Consider the following 19522-nt stretch of genomic DNA (forward strand, 5'->3'; position numbering starts at 1 on the left):
CGCTTCGCAACGGCCATCAGAGGTTGTAGCCATCACGCAGGCAGACACTGCAGAGTGCTAAAAGAGAGGGATCGAAAGGGCCCCACAGGTTGACGGACGCTATTCCTACTTCAGTCTTTCAGCATCCACCTCTGCCTGTGGGGTCTGCTTATGTTATAACAACATGGCTGTTGTTGGACTATTACTAATGATGACACATGGTCTCAGGGGCTCTTAAATCACCCCTTCCCAGCAGGCTTATGCTTGGCCGCGCTCACCTCATTTGGCAGAAGGGAAATTATTTGTTGGAGGTCAAGCTGTAAATCACTGGGGCTTCGTACTAACCTCACGTCCTGAGTCTTGGGTGTGTGTGTGTATGTGCCCCAAAGCGGTCAGCCTTGGTTGTCACTTCCATCACTGTCCCCTTCTCCAGACTCCCGATGAACTGGATTTATTGCCCTTTAGCTGAACCAGCCAAGGACATTCATTTGAAATATCTGAAAGCTATTCGTTTGTCAACAGATACTTTCCATTCTCGCCAGCTGTGGTGATGACATTTCTGCCCCAAGCTGACTGATTAGGTTGTTTACTCTTTGGACATTCAGATGCTCTGGGTCAAGCACGATGTAATTTGTGACCTTAAAATGCTTTTCCCCCAATGATGATATACTAGTCACCCTATCTACACACACACACACACACACACATTTCTTTTGAATATATACTAATAACAAGCACTACGTTGCACTGCATGGTTTACTGAGCAGTTTTACACGTGCACTCTTATTCAATCCTCACAGTTCCATCCTGAAAGTAATGTTTTTAATTTTTATGGATGAGGATGATGAAGGTTAGCTGACGCAATGATAGAGTTGTTTATTCGTGTTTTCTTTTTACTGACCTCATTTATAAAACATTTCAGAATTCTAAAGTCAGAGGAATTTAATCCATGTGTTTTTGCTTTGTTTTTTTTAAAGAGTGAAGAAAGCAGAATAAAACCAGAGGTGGGAAGTAGAGCTAGTGCGGATAAAGCAAACCAGGGCACATGTTAGTATGCAGGCATGCAGGCTGATAGGCCTCCCCATTCCCAGCAGTAAGCCATAAATTGGATCTGAGTTTCTTGGAAACCTAAATAAAAGCGAAAAGAAGCCATTCGTTCAGAAGAAAAAGTGTTTCCCCTGACGGTTGACAGAATGGATATTTACTGAATGCTTTTCACTCATGGCTGCAGACTAGGCTTACCCTGGAACTCTTAAAATGCTCATGCCTGGCCCCTACCCAGACCAATTAAAAACAGCAATTCTGGAGGAAGGGCCTGAGTATCGACATAATTTCTTTAAAACTCCCCAGATGCTCCTAATGTGTAGCCAGGATCGAAAAGCACTGACGAAGTGAATTCTGAGTCACTCACAGGGCGACATTTCTACGCTAAGTCCCAGAGCGGCGAGTTGTCCGTGTCAGTTGTCCGTGTCCCAAGGCCGTCTGCCGGCGTGGAGCAGGAGAGTAGTTGGGAATCTGATCTGGAGGTGGATCTCCTAGCTCTGTTTCTGATGTTTTCCCTGGGAGTGGAGCAAGGGAGAACTGAAGGGTTTTAGAAACTGGAACTGAGCTAAGTTGAGCATTATTCCCACGAACGGACTTTGAGTAACGTAATAGGTAATTTGGTGACTGCGGAGTGGAAAATGGTTTTCAGGAGCACAACCTCAGTTAATGGGGAGCCAGTGGGAGGCTGACTCAAAATATAATCACCCCCAGTAGTCCATGGTGCCGTCTGGAGGTCTGGAGAAATTACAAACAGGTTTATTTTATGCGTCTCTATTGGCTACCAGTTTATGACTCACGATTAGGAGAGGTACGGGTGGTTTCTCCCCTTTCCTGATATATGGGCATGTCATGAAGCATACAGAGAAAATAATGACATTTCTAGATGGCTTATAGGTCTGCTTTTTCACTGACCTGACGCCCTCAGAAGGTCCTGTTTCACTCAGAGTCTGCAAAGAAGATACCAAGGGGATGAAAAGCTGTCCTAAGTAAAAGCCACCAAACTGCTTTTGGGTTTTGGAAGATCATAGTAGGTGATTAAAAAAAGAAATGCTGCAAGCACTTCTATAAAATAATCTTGCAATAGTGAATGTTTCTAGGTAATAACATTGAAAGCTTGTAGTTATTCAGTGCTTTGATGGTTTTCAAGTGTTGACATTAGGCAATATTACGTTTGCTCTCTCAACTTCACGAGAGTATCCTGGGAAAGCAAATGCCATATGTTTTTAGGAGCCCCTTTGTTTGATCCCTTTTAGCCTTTTTTACCTCCTCAAGCCCCCTCCTTACCCCCTGGTAACCACGAATCTGTTGTGTATTCATGAGTTTTTGTTTGTTTGTCTTGTTTGTTGCATCCCACATATGAGAGAAATCATGTGGTTCTCAACTTTTTCTGTCTGACTTATTTTGCTTACACGATAATCTCAAGATTCCCCTATATTGTCAGTGACACTGAGAACTACAAGACATTATTAAATGACATTGAAGAAGACAAAGAAGTGGAAAGATATTCTGTGTTCATGGACTGGAAGGCTCAACATAGGTAAAATGGTCCTATTACCCAAAGCAATATGCAGATTGAATGGAATCCCCATCAAAAATCCCAATGGAATTTTTTTAAAGAAATAGAACCAAAAAAATCTTCCTATTTGTATGAAATCACAAAAGACCCCGCATTGCCAAAGCAATCCTGAGGAAAAAGAACAAGGCAAGAGACCTCACACTCCCTGACTTCAAATTGTACTACAAAGTAACTGTAATCAAAACAGCATGGTATTGGCAGAAAAACAGACACACAGACCAGTGAAACAGAATTGAGAACCCAGAAATAAACCCACATATGTATGGGCAAATGATTTTCGACAAAGGAGCCGATGCCATACTTTCCAATAGTTAGACAAGAGGAAGGAAATTTGTATCACACAGGTTTCCCAAGCCTGCCTGAAGATCAGAGTCACCTGGGACCCTTGGGAAACACCCAGCCCCTCTTCCCCCTCCACCCCTCCATGCTGATGCCCTGGCACTTGGTCATGTCTGGGAATCTGGTTTTGTTTTTCCTTTTTGTTGAAGTAATTGTTCCACATTTTTCTTAGCCTTAAGCACATTTTGGAAGACTACACTTAAAGAAAACCTAGATAATGGATGGATCAAGAAACAGCAAGAGTCATTGGGAAAAATTTCTCTAGGTCTGAACTCTGAAGGATCTTGGCTTAATCTTTCCCCCCAACACTCAATAACTTTGTGCTAATTACTTGAACTCCCTTTGTTTTCAAATTCTGTAAAATGAGAGTCATTTTATCATCTGAGAGTATCAGAAAAGATAACTAAGGTACGTTTAATTAATTATCCTCAGCTAATACGGTGCCTAGAACATAGTAACTACTTGATGTGTGACAGTGACTATTATTAATGACCAAGCAGTCAAATTAGGACTCACTGCTCGGAACAACAAACCTAAACCCTGCCTTCGTCCTAAAGCAATGGTTCTTAACTGAAGACAGTTTTGTTCCTAGGGGACATTTGTTTTTGTCTGGAGGACATTTTTGATGATCACAACAGGGGAAGATCTTTTGACACCTAACGAGTAGCTGCTGCTAAACACCCTACTATGCCCAGGACAGCCTTTCCAACAAAGAATTATGTGGCCCACATAGCACTGTGACCTTGAGAAACTATCCCAAAGGGATACTGGGACAAGTAAAAAGTCTTGGTGTCCCCATTGTGGAGGCAGATCCAGTGAGACACAGAGGCATTTCTGGTGGCTCGGAAGTGGCTCTGGACACGGTCAGAGGCATGGATTTGCGTCCTGGTAGTGCCTTTGATCAGGACCAACTTGCTGCACCATTCTTTGTGTAGGATACAGTGTGAATGACACCCCCTGGGGTTGTGTGATGAGACAACCCCCGCCTCCACCCAAAGTATTAGGTTGGTGCAAAAGTAATTGCGGTTTTACCTTTTTTTTTTTTTTTTAACCTTTTAAACTGCAATTACTTTTGTATCTGCCTAATATCACTTCAGGTAAATGTTTTACCTCGGGGTGTCCAAGACACCTCATTTGACCAATGACCATTAGACTCACCTGGAGAACTTGTTGACATGTAAGCTTCTGGCTCTATTCCTTAGAGATTCCACTTCAGGAAAGGGCAGTGGAAGCCATATTTATAAAAATCACCTCAGGGGATTCTGAATGACAGTCACAGCCAGGTGTGGGCCCTCTGAGCTCCTTGCCAACTCTGACATTCAAAGCATCCATGAGCCCTGGAAAATGGAGACATAAAGTTCTGTCCAGCTTCCCCCACCCCACGCACATGAACAGTTTGGTGGGTCAGAGGTATTTCGATTAATTTTATGCTTTTTATTTTTACTATTACTACTGCTACTAATACTATGAATGGTAATACTACTAGTGCCAATAATGGTAATAATAATTAACAATGACACAGAATGTTAACGGTAGTACCCTGCTCTTTAAGACTAAGATGAAACAGTCTCAGACACCATCCCAGTGCATTTCTCCACATCTCACCAGGGATTCGGGGGAGGGATACCTTACCCACTCGTCTCCAACCCCAAGTTCTTGCTTCCTTTGATGTTGGTCAATTGCTGGGTCATCTTGTGATCTTTCCCCACGGCTATGTGGACGCAGGCAGAGTTTTCCCAGTTAACACAACCTCCATTCACACCAGGACTCTGCATGTAAAGTAGACTCCATGAAAACTTTGGGAGGTTACAGAAATCGCTTCACATTGAATCATGTAAATCTTCTGCTTAAGAATTGTCTCTGCATTTCTGCCAGCTCAGACTCCAGGCATCTGCCATGTTGCTGGATGCCGGCTTCTGGGCCTCTTTGGCCCCATTCTGGATGACAGAATGAAGAAATAAATGAACAGATAAACATTTGTATATATATGTAAAATATACATGTATGTATATGCATGTCTATGTGTGTATATATAAAATAAAATATGTATATATGTGTGTATATATAACACGCACACCCACAAATGTTCTTTTGCAGAACCATTCCGCCATCCCTTCATTTTGTTCTCTCCTTCCTGAAAAGCAGGCTGCCTTTTCATTCCTTCTGGGCCCACTAAACTGTTTATATGAAAAAAGATAATTTCTTTCTTAATGGGAATTTTGTTGCCGGATGTGGGGTACGTGGAACCCCCAGTCCCTAGCAGCCGAGTAGTCTCCTACACTTCCTGAGCGCTCTCACCCACCTTGGCTCCTTTAACCCCACCAGAACACTTTGATATAGTTGTTACTTCCCTTATTTTGCAGATGAAGACCTGAGCTTCAAAGAAACCAAGTGAATATATTTGAAGTCCAATAATGAGTAAAAGCTATAGGGACAAACCCCTATTCCTTGATTCTAAATCCAGAACTTTCCCTTCCACAGCAGTAGTTCTTTACCCTGAATGCCCATTAGAAGTACTAATGCTGGAGCTTTCCCCTAGTACAAATGAAAACAGAATCTCTGGGGGTGGCACTCAGGCAACTGCACATTTAGAAAGCTTCCTGATGATTGTAAGGTGCGGCCCTGCTAAGTGGTGTGTGGGTTCCCAACATACCAACCGGAAGTCTGTGTCCAGCACACAGAGGAAAAGGCTGTGCTCCTGGCTTTTTTGGACCATGGAGTATGGCTATCACAACCTCACCCAACCTTCTTCTAGTTGTTTCCAGACCCAAACGTTTGGATCACTTGCTAATGTTTCCAATGAGCATTTGCCTGTCCGAGAAGTCTGTCCACAATCCTACTTTTTCTTATTCTTTTTCCTCTTTACAGGTACCAAGAAGCAGTCTCACAGCTCACCAGCCCCAAGCACTAGCTCCACAGGTCGCCTTACATTGCCAGGTGGGTAAGCAACATTGCCCCATGTTCTTAGCAACCACAGACATCAGAAAGAACTGGTTTCTCAGGGGTGGAATTGAACAGTTGGTAAACTGAGAATCTGGCCCCTTATTTATCTAGTTTACTCCACATTATCAGAGAGGCTCTGTCGTCCACATTTGTAAAGTTCCTTCAGGAATGGGCATAATATATCCATATTTGGTTCACTGCTTGCTGATGGAAAGAATAGAATCTTGATCTTCCTTAATGTTCATCTGGTCTGCATATAATGGAATTATTTCTCTGAGAGACAGATGGTGTCAGAGGAGGAATTGTGAGCCTTTAGTGAGAGAAGGACATGGGTTCAAATCCCATCTCTGCTTTGTGCATACTGTGCAAGTTCATTACACTTATTCAGTTTCTTGGAGCTGTTTTCTCAACTGTCTGTGTGATGATAAGGATTAGAAATAATATTGATAAATTTAGCATCGTTCTGACTCATGGAGGATGCTCATAGCTAACCTCTGCCATTGAGAAATACGGAAGTCATACATGCTCTGTACTGGATCCCATCTAAGTTTTTAAACATTTAGCAGAAAATTGAAGCATTCATGATGATTCTGTATAATCGTTGTTTAATATGAGAGGCACCTATTGGTCATCCTGTCTCCATGTATAGGCTTACATTCTCTACCACAATTTAATTTTTCCAAGTAAAACTTGGAAAAAAAACCCACATTTGTTTTGGGGAAAGGAGAGGTTATAAGAGGTCAATGTGAACATAGTAGAAAAAAATGAAAAATAATAAAAATTACAAGAAGGAAAAATGTTGCCAATAATGCTACCACTCCAAGCTAAGCAAGATTACCTTTCCTTCCAGTCATTATTGGATACTTTTTTCCCTAGATTGGAATTGTATTCGACATGGAGTCTTGTTTCCTCCCTTTTAAAATTTACCATTACATTATGAGATTTCCCCCATGCTATTAAATACATATTTTTAAATTTTAGTGATTGACTAACATTTCATATGATTATACTACGATTCATTTATACTATAGTTACATGTGGGTTTCCGACTGCACAGGACATTGGCTCCCCTAACCCCTGTATATTCAATGATAATTTGCCATTAATATAGCGAGCATTTTTATTATTACAATAACCTTACATTCTTGTATGTAAATCTTTCTGTGGATTTAGGACAGATTCCTGTAGGTAGGATTACTGGCTCAAAGAATGTGCACATGTATGTTTAGTTTCTTGATACATTATTGTCAAAGTGATTTCTGGAAAGGTACTATTATTTTATGCTTCCAGCGGTGACTTTGCCATTTTGCTACGCTTTTGCTAATGCTAACATTAATGCTTTACTAATTTGATGAGAAAAAATTATATCTGTATTTGATTGATATTGATCTTTTAAAATAATATTTGTTTTCTAATGTTTTACTTTTCTTCATTGGAGAATTACCATATTTTATCCATTCTGAGAGAGTGCCTTGCATGTTGGCCCTTGTGAAATAAGAATGTTTCAGAATCAGTGGTGTATTATAATTTAATTAGCAGTGAAATAAAGAAATAATAGTTCACGTTATAATCAGTGGCATCTTAGGTGAAATATAATCTACATCTACCTGCTTTTTCAACCTCAATTTTGGTAGCGGGTCTACCACAGTCCAAGAATGGGGTTCAGTGTCCACTGAGTAGCCCTTGAATTTTCTTGCTTCTATCACTCTGGCTAAAACACTCCTTACCCTTTTCTCCCTCTGGCTAATGTCTTTTTGAAGTTTCTCCAAATCATCTAGGTAGAATTAACATTGACTTATAATAATCTGCTTATAAACCCTTTTACCCATTGATAGGTGGATTTTTCACGGGAGGCGACTACCTTATTTATTTGTTTATTTTTTTGCCCCAGTGCCGATCAAGGTGACAAGCCCATGTTAAGTGCTCATTAGTGTTTATAAGGCTGGGTGTGTGAGTGAATGCTGTCCATTTTAATTTATGACAATCAAAAAAGCAACCATCAGAAAAAGGCTCCCTTTCAAGTTTGCATTTGCATCAACTATCCGAACTTGCTTTTTCGTATTGAGCTGACCTTGCTCTGCAGTCCCCGGAGGCCCCTTTCATCTTGTCCCTGCTTATGATTATTGTGCCGTGAGGACTGTAGACATTAGGAGAAAGACAGCTCTAAACCAAGCCACTCCGGTGTGTAACGAAGAAGTTTGCTCTTCTTTGGAAGGTCATAACAGCCCAGGGTCAGGGTGGGATCGCTGACATCATCCTGGACATCTGCAAGCACATGCAGAGCTGACCTGGTCCCCACCGGCTGTGCTCGAGGCCTACTGCCAGCCTGCTGGCTTTCCGAGGCCTCTGAGACCAGGCTCAGCCCCCTGGTCTTGGGCCTTAGTTTGGCCAATCTAAACTGGCCCCAGATTGGGTGTCGGAAGTTCCGAGTTCTGAGCACCCCAAAATCTGTAGAGGTGGCGTGGGTAGTTCTCAAAACACTTGACATAGTTAACGATGCTTTGTCTAGCAGATACTCTCCGTCTCACTTATGACAATGGCCACCTCACTGCTTCTCCTTCCTATCTCAGGGACACCACACCTTTCCTCCTTCTGACTCAAATGCCTCTACCTCTGCAGGCTGTCAAACAATTTAAAATATTACATTTAAGGACACTCAAAAAGCCAAATGGAGGGATTATCCTCTAAAAACAGGAAAGTAAAATTGTGTGGAAACAAGAACAGAGATAGAAGCAACTTAAAATCTGAAATTAAAACAAACAAACATAGAGTCATTGGAATTTTAAAGGAGAAAGAAAAGCCCAAAGTGGAACACAGCTGAAAAGAAAATTAATGTTGCAAGATAGCCTTTAGGACGGTATACCAAACACAACGTAAAGAGGGAACCATATCACCAATGAAAGAGCATGAACCATAAAATTTTTACAAGAAGACACAGGGATAAATTTTGATGATCTTGGATCAGGCAATGGTTTCTTAGATATGACACTTAAAGCCCAAGCAACCAAAAAAAAGAAAAAAATAGATAATACAACTTTGTTAAAATTAAAAACTTTTGTGCTTCAAAGGACCCTATCAAGAAAGTGGCAAGAAAATTCACAGAATGAAAGAAAATATTTACAAATCATATATCTGATAAACATCTATTATCCAGAATATGTAAAGAATTCTTACAACTCAACAATTAAAAAGACAAATAACCCAATTAAAAAGTGGACAGAGGATTTGAATAGACATTTCTCCAAAAATGATATACGAACGGAATGTGAAAAGGTGCTCAATGTCATTAATCATTAGAAAAATGCACATCAAAACCACAATAAGGTACCACTCCACATGTACCAGAATGGCAAGAATAATACAAGTGTTGACATGGAGAAATTAGTACCCTCATACAGTGTTGGTAATGTAAAATGGTGCAGCCACTTTGAAAAACAGTGTAGTAATTCCTTAAAAAAATTAAACATGTGTATTTACCACATATGGTTCTCGACTTTTTCAGTCTGACTTATTTCACTTATCACCCCAATAAACTTTAATTAGAAAAAATATAGAGCGACCATGTGGCCCAGCAGTTCTGCTCCTAGGTATATTCTCAAGAGAGTATATTCAGTGTATATTCTCAACATTGAAAACATATGTTCTCACAAAAACTTGTCCACAAATATTCATAGTGGCATTACTCATACTGGCTACAAAGTGGGGACAAACTAAATGTCCATCAACTGATGACCATGTGAACAAAGCGTGGTATATCAGTACAATAGCTTATTTGGTCATACTGAAGGATTGAAGGACTGATACATTCTATCACATGGATAAACCTTCAAAGCATGATGCTAAGTGAAAGAAGCCAGACACAGAAGGCCAGCTTGTATGATCCAACTGATGTGAAATATCTAGAATAGGCCAATCCACAGAGACAGAAGGTAGATTAAGGGTTGCTAGAGCCTGGGGAGAAAGAATAGGGAGTGAATTCTCAGAGGTGTGGCATTTCTTTTAGTGATGATGAAAATGTTTTAGAATTAGATATTAGTGATAGTAGCACCACCTTGTACATATACAAAAACCACTGAACTGTACACTTTAAATGGTGAATTTTATGGTATGTGAATTTTATCTCAATAAAAGAACATGGAAGACAGATAAATGGCTCTACCGGCTCAGATACTGAGATGGAAAATGCACCTCAATTGATCTACCTAGACGAAATTGCCATACCTAAATAAAACCAAATGCATACCTTAAAGACATTGTATGAGATTGCCCAAAATTACATCAAGAATGAGAAAGTCTTTTTTTTTTAAATTAAAATTTATTGGGGTGACAATTGTTAGTAAAGTTACATAGAAAGTCTTAAATGCTGTGCGAAGCTGGTTATGTTCAGGAAAGCAGTAAGCATAATAAAATAACAACCAACTGACAGCAAACTTTGCATTGGTAACAGTAGATGCCAGAAGACAATGAAGATATATATTCCATGTGCTGAGGGAAAATAAGGCAATATTTAATAGCTATTATAGGTCAATTATTGGTTATGAATGCAGGCAAAGTGAAAGCATTTTCAGGCATACAATGACATAACTTACAGTTCCTGTACTTCACTAAAAGGAATTATTAAAGAATATACTTTAACAAGGAGAAAAGTGAGCACCAAAGCAAGGTATGAGATATAAGAATTCATATGCACACACAAGTAAATAAAACATCTTGGTAAATTTGAGTAACTAGTCGCCATAAAAATAATGTCCAATGTTTCTGTTAAAATAGGAAACAGAAGCTATAGATGGAAGGAGCATAATTCAAAGGAACTTACAGAGTGCTAAGATCTCTTTTGTCTTAGGCGGAACTTTGTGATTTTGTAATTTTTTAACAGAAAGGATCATCAGTGAAATAATTTAAATATAACCTATAACATTAAAATCAACAAGTGAACAATGAAGAAAGGGAATATAGAAAATGTATCGACTTTATAGAAGGCAAAAAGGAAGAAAAAGAAGCAAGGAAGCACGAATGATTGCAAAATTAGACAATAGAATCAAGTCCAAAACAAAAGCAAAATTATGTAATGGAATCAAGTACAAAACTATCAGTAAGAACAAGAACTGCAAATGGTTTAAACTCCAGCATTAAAATACAGAAGTCATCTGATAAGATTAAATCTCCAAATCCAGCTCTATCCTGCTTTTAAGAGACACACTTAAAAAAAACAAAAAAACAAAACAGAAAGTTTGCTGGTGTATGACAAAAGAAATTCTATGCAAATATAAAGCTACCTCTTGGGAAAATGTTGATTTTAACATCTGTATAGGAGTCTACTACACAGATGTGCCACAGGATATTTACTCATTGGTGGTGGTTTTCCATTTTTTTTGTTATTGCAAACAGTGCTTAACCTAATGTTGAACAAGAAAAGTGAGTTGTAACAAGATATATACCATCGAACAAAACTCATCTTTTAAAAACAACAAAAATATTAGATATTTTATAGATGCATGCATATGCAATAATTGAATGTATGTATGCACAGGAATAATAAAGCCCAAATGGTCGACGATGTTTTCCTTGGGTGGGGAGAGAGAAATATCATGGAGGCTTATACTAGGTACTTCAGCTCTACTTGTACTATTTAAGCTCTTTCAATAATTTTTGAACAAATATGCAAAATGTTAAGATGTGATTAAACTGGGTATTTGCATGGGTATTTATGTTATACATGGGTATTTAAGTTATGCTCAAAACAATACATATCAAAGAATTTTTTACGTGAAAAGTGTGTGGCCATCTTTCAAGACAGCTCTGTATGGTTTCATCGATGTGGACAGGATTTTACAGATATTTTACAGAAGTGTACTGTTTTCCCTTCCTAACCTGTTGGGAGAGATGGGTGTTGGGATGTGAGAATTCAGATACGAAAAAAGTTCTACGAGTGACACATTTCAATCCAGGAGCCCCCAGAGAGCACTTCACTAAAGAACACCTCGTGTGGTTTCTGAAATGATCAGGGGTGCTCCGGAAGCTGCAGCACCAGAAACCTGTCCTGGAGACATCACCCTGAATCCTTGCAGCTCTGTGGCAAAGTGATAGCACCTGAGCCAACTTCAACTATTCTTTATGAGGTGTGCGCACCCAGTCAAGCTTCATGGCTGGGCCATAAATGATGGTGAGTTGAGGCTGCGTTGGCTCTCGCTGGAGGAGCAGCCCGGAGCTTCACCACCACTTACAGTCATGACCGCCATTGATGGTGACTAGACAGTGACTTCCTTCTGAGCGCGTTCCCCAGGGCACCTTGGTCACATCGCTTTCCTGCAGGGATCCTTAGATGAAAAGGTACAGTGCTGTAGCCGTTTGCTGATGCAGATAGCTGATTGCTCCTCTGTCTGTGTGCTGCTGGCGTGCACGGTAGTGTTGGCGGGAGGTGTGGCTCTGCTTCTAATCTCCACCGCCTGATGTAGAAAGAGTTTGTGTGTTGAGATGCCAGCCGGCTTGCAATGACATTGTTGTGTGTCCTGTTCTAGGGGACTACGGATAAAACAGCCATCCAGAGGATTCCTCAGAAGACAACTGTCCAGCTCTGAGGTCTGAAGACATTTTAGGAACCTTGTGTTTCTTTTACCAAAACAAAATATTATGTGCATTGTAACTTATTGAGTGATTAACTTCAAATATGATAGCTTCTGATCTCCCTACTACAGGTTTTTAACAAGAAATACTTTGATATGTATTGCACATCTATCAAAAATCAGGGACCATGCTCGGTTCTTAATATGCGTTATCTCATTTAATTATCACATCTCTAAGGAAAGCACTGTGACCTCCGTTTCACAAATTAGGAAACTGAGACATAATCAAATAAATAGCTTGCCTGCAGTTAGCAGGCAGCAAGCCTGCTCTTTCTCTGAGTTTCATTGTCGGTAGATAAAGACGGTGTCAGCTTGTCCACACTGTAACCACCTGTGTTTCACCCTGTGCTCTGCCTGGAGGTTATATCAGTTACCCACGTGCCACTTTCAAGCACAGCGATTGGGTCTGCAGAATCATGCACTGTCTTTTGGGTAGAGATTCCAGTGTGTACTGTCTTTGCAATTCTCTTTTATCTTGGGTTTATTTTGAGAGACGGCAGTTGTCATTCTTTCTGTGGACTAGATCAAAGCTCCTTGGTAATTTAGCCTTTCAGGGCTCTAGAACCCTGAAAAAATTTATCTTCACAGGCTTTTTCTGGTGTAGGTCGTCGTTGGTATCAATGAGGGGCATAGAGCTACCGACTTAGCCTTATACGTCCCAGCTTCATAGGCACACGTGGAAATAATGCACACATTGATGAGAAAAATCAAGCAGAAGACTAAGCTTGCATGATCTCCAAAATATTTTTCTCCTTTGAAATAGCACACCCATCACTTCCTTTGTGCTGGCCGGAGCAAACAGAATGAAAACAAAGAACTCTATTGGGGATGATCATTTCCTGGAGGCGACTTTCTTATTCGTTTATTACTCGTGAAAATAATAAGCTTATTAAATCCTTAGTCATGAAATCAAAAGGTTGCAGAGCATTTGACAGGTAGCCATTGTTTGAAACAGAAAAGAGCCAGTCTGGTCCTCCAGGCTTATTTAATTGCTTCTCTTCTTTCACCTATTTGTCAGGGGGGAGAGAGGATTGAAAACTGCCTCAGTGCCTCTCCATGCTATAGGAAGAACCTGTAGAAATGAGCTGAAATTGTAGCATTTGCGTAAAACAAAGGTGCTCAGACATCACCCCTATAAGCTCAAAGAGAGGGAACTTGTGGGCATTCTTCTTGAGAAAATGTGGGCAGCAAATCTAGGCATTAAGACATTGCTGAAGCAAGGGAGAAATCTTTGATTCTGAAGATTCAATTGACTGCCAGTTGGTGTGTATTCTAAGTGATTCACTTCTTCTTTAGTAAGTGGGCGATCTATGGAGGTTACTGAGTGTGATGTAGAGTAGTGTTTTCACTCATTAAATTTTCTCAGCATCAACTCTTATCAGTACGGGTACACAACTCTTATCAGATACAAGGGTACACAACACTCTTTCCCTGTCCCATGAACTTTTTGGGGTAGAGCACAAAGAAGAAGTATTTAAAAGTCCAGAGAATCGATGCTTTAAAAATGTTTTCCAAGGACAGTGGCTCAAAGAATTATGGCTCAGCATAAAAATGCAAAGAGTCTGAAGAATCAAAAGTGCCCTTGTCTTTTTCCTAATGATGTTATGATTAGAATTTAGGGACTGAAGCTCCTTCCACCTTAGTTGGTTGTCTAAGCCATACTGCCCATCTGGGATTTCCAGCACTGTGTTACTCTTGTGGTTAGACATTCCCCCAAAGTAATTGAATGAACCCCCATCTATGTATATTGTACAAATAGCTTAGAATGTGGGCTAGACGGTTTTGCTTTGTTTAGAATGGCCCTTGGTTTCAGCAAAGTGGTCCTCTCAGGTAGCTCGATGGAAAAAACATATTTTTTTCACAGATGCACATTTTGGATAATTAGTCTTTTGTGAATCAGACTGGCGTGTTCTCTGCCAAATAGTCACAAATAAATTCATTAAGTTAATCTCTTTTTTGTGCGCCGAGGTCTTTTATGTAGTAAATGCAGTCGTATGGGAAATTACACGACTGTTCTATATTACGAAATTCACCGAGTAGCCCACTATTCAAAGGCTACCCGGTGATGACCTTCCTGTGCTATGGAATAAAGGTGACCGCATACCAAGTACATGTGACATCTGCCACTGTGCAAGGTTGCAGGGTACCATACGAACATTATATAATTCATGTCACCGTTAAAATCCTCACAATAACCATGAAGGCAGTTCCTATTTCTCCAATTTTCAGAAAAAAAAAACAATAAAACAAGAAACCTAATTCCCAGAACAGATTAGAATCGCACAGCTAGTAATAGCTTAGCCCACTTATAAGTTGCCCCAAGCCCATGCTTGTCTCATACTAGACCACCTCTCTTCAAAGCAGATTTCATGGGTTCATTTCCTGCCATGTGCAGCGTTGATAACTCCTGTATGTGAAGACCAGACCCTGTCAGCTGCCCCAAGCATCCCTCGAAACTGAAGTGTAAGCTGACTTGTTTTCAGAACAAACTCAACACTTAAGCCTGTGATTCTCAACCTGGCTACACATTAGAGCCACTGGGCCTTACAAACATACAATGCTTTTATGTTGTTAAAATAACAACTGGTTATTTAAAATAACTGGTTATTTCAGAGGCTCTTGGTCGGGAGGGTTTGGACATCAGTAAATTTTGAGTCTCCCCAGGTGATCTGATACGCAACCAGGGTTGAGAACAGCAGGTGAAGGCAAACAGCATCAGGTGGATGAAGGGCAACAAAACTATGGGGTTTTTCTTTTCCCTGTGGACGTATATTTCTCTGTGGACCTGGAAAGACTGGTCGGGTCATCTTCCCATACTGGGTAGTAGCTGGGTTCAGGCTGTGTCAACTCTGCTCCTTCTGGATACCTTCTCAGACAACAAGCTTCTTGTTCTCTGCGCTCTTTGCTCTGTGAGTTTCAAATACGGAACCAGTAGATTATTCAGCATTCTCATTTTCTTGAGGTAAAGTCCTTAGACAGCCAGAGTCTTGTAAAACATATATGATGGGTGGTTGTCCTGTGTAGCCAGGGGTGAAAACCTTTGAGGTAAAAATTTCACCCAAGGTCCTGGAACTCACATGGCTTGATTGCTTGTCTCCAGTGGCCTGGACTTTCGGAATACCTGTTAACATTCCAACGTGGCATAGGTGAGGCAAGAGACAAGAGCAGTTACTTAAGAGAGCCAGGACTGTTCCATCGTAATTCCTTCCCGAACCATTACGACACAAATTGTATTAAGGGTGGGCGGCGATCTGCTTTTGCTTTGGAGGAAGGATGATTATGGTTGCTAACAAGGATATTCAAGAGTCCTTTATATTACATGGGTACATACTCAAATATTGACAGTGGAAATGAGGTACAATTTGACCTGGACTCTTTTCACTTGTTACCGTTGTTTTTAAACTTACTCTGAACTTTGGTCCAAGGTTAATTTAAATAAGGGGGACAGGCTCTGAAGTCGGACCGCTTGGATGTGAAGCCAGAACCCAGACTTCCTGCACCGAGCTTTGTAAACTCTGGCAAGTTAGTTACTTAAACTCTTTGAGTCTCAGTTTCCTCATCCCAAAAGGGCAGGAGAAGAAAGAGTGCTTGCCTGGTAGGAATGTAGTGAGGACGAAAGGCTAGTTCAAGTTAAATTCTTAGCATTGCGCTTAGTACACAATGTATGGCAGAGTTTTTTATACCATGGCAGGTCCTGAAATGAAAATCACAGTCTCAGTTCTTATATTATTCCGTCCTCAATACAGCTGATGTTAACTTTCCAATCCCTGGATGTTCAAAGCTCATGGATGATTTTTGTGCATTTTCATAAGGACTTTCCATCAGATTTCAGACACAAATAGGCACTGATTTTAGGAATTGAATGCGTGGCAGTGGGATTTTGTCCTTCATGTAGAACAACACTGAAGAGGCATTAAATGATTATTTTTTATCTTGTTAGTTTTGTGTATGTGTTTGTGTGCATGTGTGTATGTGCACGTGTGTGCATGTAAATGTAGATAGAAAATGTCTATAAATGGAAATGGTTTTTGCAAAGGTCATATTGTGGCATTATCTTTGAAAGAGAAGAAAACACATGTCCAATACTTCTCATTAAAAAAGGTGCCAGTATTAGGATTGATTCAGAAGCTAAGAGTAAACCAGGTAGCTGCCTTTGTGGGTAGTCCTCGGAGATAGGGAGTCAGAAATTCTTTTTTTTTTTTTTTTTTTTTTTATTAATTTTATTGGGGTGACAATTGTTAGTAAATTTACATAGATTTCAGGTGTACAATTCTGTATTACATCATCTATAAATCCCATTGTGTGTTCACCACCCAGAGTCAGTTCTCCTTCCATCACCATATATTTGATCCCCTTTACCCTCATCACCCACCCCCCACCCCCTTACCCTCTGGTAACCACTAAATTATTGTCTGTGTCTATGAGTTTTTGTTTCTCATTTGTTTGTCTTGTTCTTTTTGGTTTATATACCACATATCAGTGAAATCATAGGGTTCTCTGCTTTTTCTGTCTGACTTATTTCACTTAGCATTATTCTCTCGAGATCCATCCATGTTGTCACAAATGCTCCTATATCATCTTTCCTTAACGCCGAATAGTATTCCATTGTGTATATGTACCACAACTTCTTTATCCATTCATCTATCGAAGGACATTTTGGTTGTTTCCATGTCTTGGCCACCGTAAACAAAGCTGCAATGAACATTGGAGTACACGTGTCTCTATAGAGAAATGCTTTTATATTTTTGGGGTAGATACCCAGGAGAGCGATTGCTGGGTCATATGGTAATTCTATTCGTAATTTCTTGAGGAACCTCCACACTGCCTTCCATAGCGGCTGCACCAGTCTGCATTCCCACCAACAGTGTATGAGAGTTCCTTTTTCTCCACAGCCTCTCCAACACTTGTTACTATTTGTTTTGTTGATGAAAGCCATTCTGACTGGGGTGAGGTGATATCTCATTGTGGTTTTCATTTGCATTTCTCTGATGATTAGCGATGTTGAGCATTTTTTCATATGTCTATTTGCCATTTGTATATCCTCTTTGGAGAAATGTCTCTTCAGGTCCTCTGTCCATTTTTCAATTGGGTTGTTTGTTTTTTTGTTGTTGAGTTTCATGAGTTCCTTGTATATTTTGGATATTAGCCCCTTATCAGAGGAACTGTTTGCGAAAATCTTCTCCCATTCAGTTGGTTGCCTCATTATTTTGTCAATAGTTTCTTTTGCTGTGCAGAAGCTTTTCAGTTTCATATAATCCCATTTGTTTATTTTAGTTTTTACTTCCATTGCCTTTGGAGTCAAATTCATAAAATGCTCTTTGAACCCAAGGTCCATAAGTTTAGTACCTATGTTTTCTTCAATGCAGTTTATTGTGTCAGGTCTTATGCTTAAGTCTTTGATCCATTTTGAATTAATTTTGGTACATGGTGACAGATAGCAGTCCAGTTTCATTCTTTTGCACGTAGCTATCCAATTCTGCCAGCACCATTTATTGAAGAGGCTGTCTTTCGTCCATTGTATGTTTTTAGCTTCTTTGTCAAAAATTATCTGTCCATATTTATGTGGTTTTATTTCTGGGTTCTCAATTCTATTCCATTGGTCTATGTGTCTGTTTTTCCGCCAATACCAAGCTGTTTTGATTATTGTAGCCCTGTAGTACAAGGAAAAATCAGGGAGTGTGATACCTCCAGTATTGTTCTTTTTTTTTAATATTGCTTTGGCTATTCGGGGTCTTTTGTGGTTCCAAACAAATCTGATGATTTTTTGTTCTATTTCTTTAAAAAATGCCATTGGGATTTTAATGGGGATTGCATTAAATCTGTATATGGCTTTGGGTAATATGGCCATTTTAACTATGTTGATTCTTCCAATCCATGAGCACGGAATGTCTTTCCATTTCTTTGTGTCTTCTTCAATTTCTTTCAAAAATGTCTTATAGTTTTCAGCATATAGGTCCTTCACATCCTTGGTTAAGTTTATTCCTAGGTATTTTATCCTTTTTGCTGCAATTGCAAAAGGAATTGTTTTTTCTATCTCTTTTTCTGAGATTTCATTGTTGGTATATAGGAAAGCAATGGACTTTTGTATGTTGATTTTGTAGCCAGCAACTTTACTGTATTCATTGATTGTTTCTAATAGCTTTTTGGTGGAGTCTTTAGGGTTTTCTATATATAGCATCATGTCATCTGCAAAGAGTGACAATTTAACTTCTTCATTCCAAATTTGGATGCCTTTTATTTCTTTCTCTTGCCTGATAGCTCTGGCGAGGACTTCCAACACTATGTTGAAAAGCAGAGGTGATAGGGGACAACCTTGTCGTGTTCCTGAACGTAGAGCAAAGGGCTTCAGCTTTTCACCATTAATTATGAGATTAGCTGAGGGCTTGTCGTATATGGCCTTTATTATGTTGAGGTATTTTCCTTCTATACCAATTTTAGTAAGTGTTTTAATCATAAATGGATGTTGTATCTTATCAAATGCTTTTTCTGCATCAATTGATAGAATCATATGATTTTTGTCCTTTATTTTGTTTATGTGATGTATCACATTGATGGATGTGCGAATGTTGAACCATACTTGTGCCCCGGGGATGAACCCCACTTGGTGGTGATGAATAATCTTTTTAATGCATTGTTGTATTCGATTTGCTAGAATTTTGTTTAGGATTTTAGCATCTGTATTCATCAGAGATATAGGTCTGTAGTTTTCTTTTTTTGTGTTGTCCTTACCAGGTTTTGGTATCAGGGTAATGTTGGCCTCATAAAATGAGTTAGGGAGTACTGACTCTTCTTCAATTTTTTGGAAGAGTTTGAGCAGGATTGGTATTAGATCCTCTTTGAAGGTTTGGTAGAATTCACTGGTGAAGCCATCTGGTCCAGGACTTTTGATTTTGGGAAGGTTTTTGATGACTGATTCAATTTCGTTACTGGTGATCGGCCTGTTAAGATTTTCCAGTTCTTCAGGATTCAGCCTTGGAAGGCTATATGTTTCTAAGAACTTGTCCATTTCTTCTAAATT

The 19522-nt window shown here is 39.7% G+C and overlaps 1 protein-coding gene across 12 annotated transcripts in view; it reads left to right on the top strand.

The window, feature by feature from the left end:
• Positions 1-19522, top strand: part of PDE1C (phosphodiesterase 1C) — a 516178-nt gene that overhangs the window by 484475 nt on the left and 12181 nt on the right. For 7 of the 12 annotated variants that reach the window (XM_081080159.1, XM_081080152.1, XM_081080145.1 and 4 more), the window contains 2 exons: positions 5807-5875; positions 12400-14733. In XM_081080159.1, coding sequence (XP_080936285.1) covers positions 5807-5875; positions 12400-12413 — 83 coding nt within the window. In that variant the 3' untranslated portion in view covers positions 12414-14733. Of the gene's footprint in view, positions 1-5806; positions 8888-12399; positions 14734-19522 lie in introns of those variants that run through there. The other 5 variants (XM_081080155.1, XM_081080146.1, XM_081080153.1 and 2 more) reach the window with 3 other exon arrangements.

The sequence above is a fragment of the Rhinolophus hipposideros genome (genome assembly GCF_964194185.1).
Source record: "Rhinolophus hipposideros genome assembly, chromosome: 18".
In the NCBI taxonomy this organism is placed as follows: domain Eukaryota; kingdom Metazoa; phylum Chordata; class Mammalia; order Chiroptera; family Rhinolophidae; genus Rhinolophus; species Rhinolophus hipposideros.